General features: G+C 38.8%; 1 protein-coding gene across 7 annotated transcripts in view; it reads left to right on the forward strand.

Moving 5' to 3' along the window:
• The window catches only part of LOC117496951 (interferon-induced very large GTPase 1-like), a 59213-nt gene extending 52563 nt beyond the window's left edge, over window positions 1–6650 (forward strand). For all 7 annotated transcript variants that reach the window (XM_034148821.1, XM_034148822.1, XM_034148824.1 and 4 more), the window contains one exon: window positions 592–6650. In XM_034148821.1, the coding sequence (XP_034004712.1) occupies window positions 592–5234 (4643 nt within the window). In that variant the 3' untranslated portion in view covers window positions 5235–6650. The remainder of the gene's footprint in view (window positions 1–591) is intronic.
• The last annotated feature ends 844 nt before the right edge of the window (window positions 6651–7494 follow it).

The raw sequence follows: 7494 nt of genomic DNA on the forward strand, positions 1-7494 counted from the left end.
GACAACCAATAAATGGCAAAAAAATATTATATTTTATATATATATATATATTAAAGTATTGAGACCTTATAACAATTAAATGCTAGGACATTTATAAAAAAATATGCTTTTACATAAAATGACTATTGCACAGTAACATTGCAAACAAGTGTATATGTTTTCCTTTTCAAGTGGATGTTTCCTTAAACCATGCATAATATATATCTTAGATATGATTGATCATGACAGACATGAACGATAGTTTCTTTCAATGTTCACCTATCACTGCCAATGTCAAACAGTGTATTGCATTTTTATAAACCTGCTGTAATTTGATACAAATGATGTCTCAATCCCTTCTATCAAATCCTTTCACTGACAATTCCATTGCAATCTGCCAATTAGATTTGTATATCTCTTAATTTGATTCTAGTGTGGTTGAAGGATCTGGATCCATCTATTAGACCAGCTGTTTAATAATTGACTGCCCATCATAGTTGTAGTTTAATAAACTATAGGAAAGGAAAAATGTTATAATAAATGTTGATCCATGCTTATGAATGTTTAATAATCAATTAAGGCTTTTATATGTATTGTTTTTATTTTCTACAGAGAAGCAGCTAGAGAAGTTTTTGGAGGAACTGGGGTGTGATCACCACTACAGAGAGAAGCTGTCCCTAAGCACACTTCTGAGGATTGACCAGAAGACCTTTACTGATGAACCTGCCAAATGTAATTCGGATCTTCCATGGTATTTTCTGAAGAAACTAATGATGGTTAATGTGACAGCTAGGAATGTGAAATATACACCTGCACACGAGTCCAACTGTGAGGATCACACAGATGGTCTTGATGATTTAGACGAAAAAACACATTCAGGTGAAACACTGAATCCCCTTGATATAATCACTGCTCTCTTCCTGTGCTCTGATGGTTTTGTACAGCAGGAAATGGCCCTCAAAATGTCTATGTGTCAGTTTTCCGTGCCTCTGTTGCTTCCCAACTGTGACACAAAGCAGTGCACACTCATGCTTTGGGCCATGAGAGACATTGTTAAAAAGTACAGACCTCGGTCCCTTTTAGAATCCAAGGGATTTATTGAAGAGAGAATTGTTGTCTCTAAACTTCCAATGATATCTTTTGTGAGACTGGGTGAGTGCTCCTTGTCCAAGTCAGAGATCCTCAATAAGCTTCTGAGCAACTCTCAGCAGTACCATGACACCTTTGTTCACCGTAACATGGAGGGTGGTGACAGTCCAAGGAGAATATCCAATGGATTGGTTGAAATGGCTTGGTACCTTCCTTGTGGGAACAAAAACATGGACGTCTTCAGCGAGCCAGTCGCTGTAGCTAACCTTCGTGGGGACATTGCTTCATTTGAAACACAATTTTCTTTCCTGTGTCAGACATCTGCCGCAGTTTTTGTGTTCTTTGATGCTTTGGACTCTGAGTGTGAGCTGCTAACCAACCAACAACACAAGGCACAGATCTTCTTAGTGGGCAACCGTCAAAGCAAAGATTTCAAATCAGATGCTGTAAAAAAGGTAGCAACCAAGTTGAGCTTAACCAAGAGCAACATCCTTTTGAAAGATAAGCACATAAATGATGCAAACTTTGTCAAAGATTTGCGGGCAAAAGTCAGCAATGCATTTGAAAACACAAAGGTGAAGATGGGAATTGAGAAGATGGCTGACATTGCCCATGAACATGGAATCTGTGTTGATGAAGACTCTCCAGACTGCCAGAATGCGAAGAAAAACGCAGATGCCATCACTGCAGAAATTCAAGACATTCTTGAATACAAAGAAGCTCAGCTTCCCTTGCAAGGACGAATATGGAAAGACCTCACTTGCTTAGAGAAGGAAGAATTGCGACTTCGGAAAGTTGGGTCTGAAAATATAGAAGAGTACAAAAGCAATCTTCATCTAAAGAAAAAAGAACTTCGGGAAAAACAGAACTCCTATGACATGTCGAAGGCAATGACATGTTTCATCAATGCAATATCAAGCCCAGGGATAGAGAGGTGCTATTTCCTGAAATGGATGCGAATGAACCTCGATAACGTGTCTCGGGAAAAACTCTTTGACCTCAGGGAGCAGTACAAAGAAAAATGCAAAAACTCTGAGAACAAAAAGGCGATCAAGGAGATTGAGGAACAACTTTCCAACAGCTCATTAGGGACTGAACACTTCTTCCGTGAAATGGGCCAGATCTATGAAGCTTCCCTATCCCTTCCTGAAACAGACCCAGCACGTCAACAACTACAGCATCTCCCCAAGCTATGTGCAGAATTAATGCTTGCTGGATTTCCACTTGAGCTTGTAGATGGAGAAGCATCCAACATACCGCTCAGATGGGTGACTGACGTTCTCTCTCAGCTCAATGACTTGGTGTCTCCTAAGAACAAGATCCTGGTAGTCACAGTTCTTGGAGTTCAGAGCACAGGAAAGTCCACTCTCCTCAACACCATGTTTGGAGTGCAGTTTGCAGTCAGCAGTGGTCGATGCACTCGAGGTGCCTTTATGTTGCTGATTCAAATCAATGAAGATGTCAGAAAAGACCTCAACTGTGACTTCATGGTGATCATTGACACTGAGGGCTTAAAGTCACCAGAGCTCGCACAACTGGACAATAGCCATGAGCACGACAATGAGCTTGCAACACTTGTTGTGGGGCTGAGTGATATCACCATCATCAATATTGCAATGGAGAATTTAACAGAAATGAAGGACATCCTACAGATAGTTGTACACGCTTTCCTCAGGATGAAAGAGGTGGGAAAAAAGCCCAAATGTCAGTTTGTTCACCAGAATGTGTCCGATGTTTCAGCCCATGACAAGAACATGCGAGACAGGAAACTGCTCCTGCAACACTTAAACGAGATGACCCAGGCAGCAGCCAAAATGGAAAAGAAAGAAAAGTACTCAAGCTTCACTGATGTGATGGAGTACAGTCCAGACACTGGAAGCTGGTACATTCCTGGACTCTGGAATGGAAACCCACCGATGGCACCAGTCAATGCAGGCTACAGCGAGACTGTTTATGAGCTCAAGAAGAACATAATCCACATTTTGGGAAGTTGTGGATCATCAGCTAATAATATCTTGGAGTTTACTGAGTGGATGAAGAGCCTGTGGACTGCAGTAAAACATGAAAACTTCCTCTTCAGTTTCAGAAACAGTCTCGTGGCTGATGCATACATGAGGCTGTGCACAGAATTCAACAAATGGGAATGGGAATTCAAAAAAGAAATGTACACATGGGTTACACAAGCTGAAACAAGAATCTCCAACTTCAGTACACCTGCTGATACATCCAACAAATCTGTCATGAGAGAACTTCTCATGCTATTGAAAAGCGAAGCTTTGATAGAGCTGTCTAAATGGGAGAGAAAGCTTCTTGGAAATCTGGAACTGTACTTCAAGGAAACAGAGAGTCGTGTCGATCTTGTTGAAGGATACAGACAGGAGTTTGCAAACAGTGCAAGGAGCCTTCGAGGAGAAATGGAAAGGTCTGTGTCTAATCAACTCACAGCAGCAGCTGACATCAGAGAGGGGATGACAGAACTTGATAGAATCAAGGAGAACCACACAAAGGAATTAGAGGGCAACGTTTGTGCTTTTATTGAAGAATGTAGAAAGAAAAACATCAAGAAGAAAGGGGAAGAGCTGGACAAAGAATTTGACAAGATGTGGACTCAAACAGTGACTCACCTATCCTGTTCAGAATTGAAGGTTGAGAACATTTTCACCAGTGTGTCTCACCACCTGAGAACGAATCTAAAACAAAAGGGAAGTCAAGTGAATGATTTGTTGAGTAACGAAACCCTGAAAGAGTGTGGACGGTTGCCTTTTAAATATACTGCAGGAATTCTCAGGCGATTTATAGACCGATTCAGTGCTCAAAGTCACACAAAGGCTGTACAACAAACAGCTGACAGCATCATTACAGATTGCTCAGAGATGATGACTGACAAAATGCACAGAAAGAGTAATTACCATGTTACCTACATCGAGGAGATTCTAAACATGATTGATGAGAAGCTGCAAAACAATCAGGAAGTTGACATCACTTTTGAAGTCTCTCTGAAACTGCACATCTGTGGAGACGCAGCCAGAAGGTTTCAGAAAATGCATGAAGATTTCATCCATGAGAATGATCCCTACAGATGTCTGAACGGAAACAAAGAAACGTTTCGTTCTAATTTTAAAGATGTGTTCCATCATGTAGACCAGTGCCAGAAGAAAGCAGATGAATTCACAGACCAATGCTTGAAGCCTGCAGTCGAAGACTTTGTCAACCGTTTCCTGGGTCCTGATATCATTGATGAAATGAAGACAAGTGAGCAGTTCAGCACAAGAATGTCCTTCCAGTATTCAGTTTTACTGGATCTGCTCTCAGAGGATGACTTTAAAAAGTACCAGAGCTGTATTTGCTCCTATGAGATTTATGTAAAGAATTGGATACTCAACAAAATAGTGGAACGCTTCTCAAATGGGTCTACGATGTTCGAGGAACAACCTCTCCAGTCATGTGTCTACAGCATAAATACTGCTATCCAGAAAGCTCAAACAGAAAAGTGTGGCAACTTGAAGTCATTTGTTGACGTTGTCTGTCAGGAGCTTGGTGACAAACTGGTCATTTCCCAGGATGCTCTTGGTAAATTCATGATCCTGAACAATGCCAATCAGGAACAGTTTGCTCACAGGCTCACGGAGTGTGTGAAGGAGATGGCAAAAGCTCTTAGAGAGAAGTTTAAGGGAACAAACATCCAAACTAAACTACAGAACCTTCTGGTGAAACCTCAGAACGAGCTTTTCAACACACTGATTGGATGTGGTAAACAGTGTCCGTTCTGCAAAGCGCCCTGTGATGCAGGAGGAAGAGCCCACAAGGAGCACTTCACTTTACTTCATCGTCCACAGGGTCTGGGTCGATGCAGATGGGATGAGACACAAAAACTCGTGATTGACCTATGTTCTTCCTCTGTGAACAGTGACAATCGTTTTCGCTGCAGTGCTTCAAAGGGTGAATGGCATCCTTACAAGTCTTACAGAGACATTTATCCGGACTGGAAAATCCCACCGGATGCAAGCCTCCAGGCATCAGACTACTGGAAATATGTAATGGCAAAGTTCAATGATGAGTTTGCAGCAGCATACGATGCAAAGCCTGCTGATATTCCTGCAGGTTGGAAAGAAATCACAAAGGAGCAAGCAGAGGCAAGTCTCAAAGAGTCATTTTCTATCAAATGAGAAACTACAAGCTTTGTGCTCACAGAGGGTCACGTCCTCCTCATTACAGTCATCATCCTCTCATGGATATTTAGATTACATTTGATTCATATGAAGAGAAGCACACAAAGTAACATGCTGTTTGTGAGATGGCAAGATTGACCATATATTTTCCCCACAACAACTTACAAGGAATTTGTAAACGTTTCAGTTTGATGAAATCAGACTTTGTATCCTACTTCTTTGGTTGTTATTGTAGTATCAATTAATCAAATTCGATTTGATTGAGTGTTTTTATTTCTTTAAAGTAACTGATGCAAAAAGATTTGCTTTTATGTTTTACTGTGTTTTTGTCATAAACACATTAACAATTTCAATGTTTTAAAATATCATTCAGTCTTCATGTCAACATGAATATTGGACAATGTCTTTATTCTTTTTTCAAATAAGTATCTGGCTCTTATTATTAACATTTTTATTGACACATTTAGAATTGTTGTCTTTTAATTTCTGAGCTGCATCAAAAGCCACACATTTACATTTTTAAATCAGTTAATGAATCATTGTGTTTGAGTGGTGGTACAGTCAACATGTAAACATGACAGAAAGTCTGCTGTAATCAAGTTAAGTTTGATATGTGACCGTTTCCCAGAGAGGTAGAATATATTCTTATTAGTTTCTGTGAATACATATAAACATCAGTTACAAATATTTACATATTCAATGTTTAAAATATCATTCAATCTAAATGTCAACATGTAGATCATACAAGCATTTTCTTCTTACCTTATTGAGTGCTATTCCAATACGTATATAACTCCAAATATTTACATTTTTATGTTCGTGTTATTATATTGACTCAAAATGTATTATGTTACTTTTCGTTTTGGGCTGCATCAAATGCCACATTTTAACATGTTTGAATCAGTAAAAGGATAATTTAGTTAATATTCAGCATGTCAACATGACAACAAGTTTGAATCAAGTTAAGGATGATATGTGATTGTTTTCCAGAAGGTTATAATCTATTAGATTTTGTTGTTGAAAGATATTTCAGTCTAAATGTCAACATGTAGGTTATCCTTCAGGTTGTTTTTCTTTCCAATTCGAGTATGATATGTCATTTCCTTAGCTCAAAATCTGTTACAACTTTATTTTTTATCAACTTAGTATCTGATATCACATATTTACATGTATTAACACTTAAAAGATCATTCAATGTAAAAGTGCTATTGTCAACAAGTAAACATGACAACGTTTGTTTTAATCAAGTTCAGCATCATATGTTCTTTCTTTTACTCAGAAATCATAATCTTTTGTTTCTGTGAAGTATCTGATTCTTTATATTTACGTAATAAAAAATATAATTCATTCTTTATATTGTTAACATGTATACTGACCACTGTTTACTATTTCAATAAAGAGACCAAATCTGCAGACTGGCTGTTAATGTCTTTAATGTTTCCCAGATCAGAATCACAGCATAGTGTATAATAACTTCTAAAGGAAACAGAAATATCATCACCTCATTTATTTATATAGGTTTACATAATATACTGTTTTGTAATAATCATCTTTTTTTAAATTCCATTATTTAACATTTGTTTTCATCTCAAGTCTTAGGCTTCTGAATTCAACAAATAATGTAAAAACAAGACAACAGGGGCAACTCCGCAATGAATCGTGTGTGTGTGTGTGTGTGTGTGTGTGTGTGTGTGTGTGTGTGTGTGTGTGTGTGTGTGTGTGTGTGTGTGTGTGTGTGTGTGTGTGTGTGTGTGTGTGTGTGTGTGTGTGTGTGTGTGTGTGTGTGTGTGTGTGTGTGTGTGTGTGTTTGATCACAGGTTCAGACTCTGAAAAGTGAGAGAAATTCAGATTAACTTCAAGTTGAATTTCAACTGTTAACAATAAACTAAAAGTAAAGAATGTTTTTAAGGATGTATGTACATGTTTTGCTTTCCAGTGTTTTATTGTTGATTTGTCCCATAACTGTATATTTTGCTAATTAAAAAATACAAATGATTACATTTGGATAATGCACATTTGGCTGCATCACGGCCTGGTACGGCAGCTGCACCGCCCTCAATCGTAAGGCTTTACAGAGGGTGGTGAAAACTCAACCCACTCTCTTCAGTCTGCATACAAGTGGCACGACTTTACACATTGGAAATGCGTGCAATAGATACGCAGAAGTCCGATTTTGCGTGCATATGATACGCTAACCATTCCCATTGAGTTCTGAGGCCGAGTTTTGCGTGCATATGATACGCCCAACCCGGTATCA

The sequence above is a fragment of the Trematomus bernacchii genome, unplaced genomic scaffold, assembly GCF_902827165.1.
Source record: "Trematomus bernacchii unplaced genomic scaffold, fTreBer1.1, whole genome shotgun sequence".
NCBI lineage: Eukaryota > Metazoa > Chordata > Actinopteri > Perciformes > Nototheniidae > Trematomus > Trematomus bernacchii.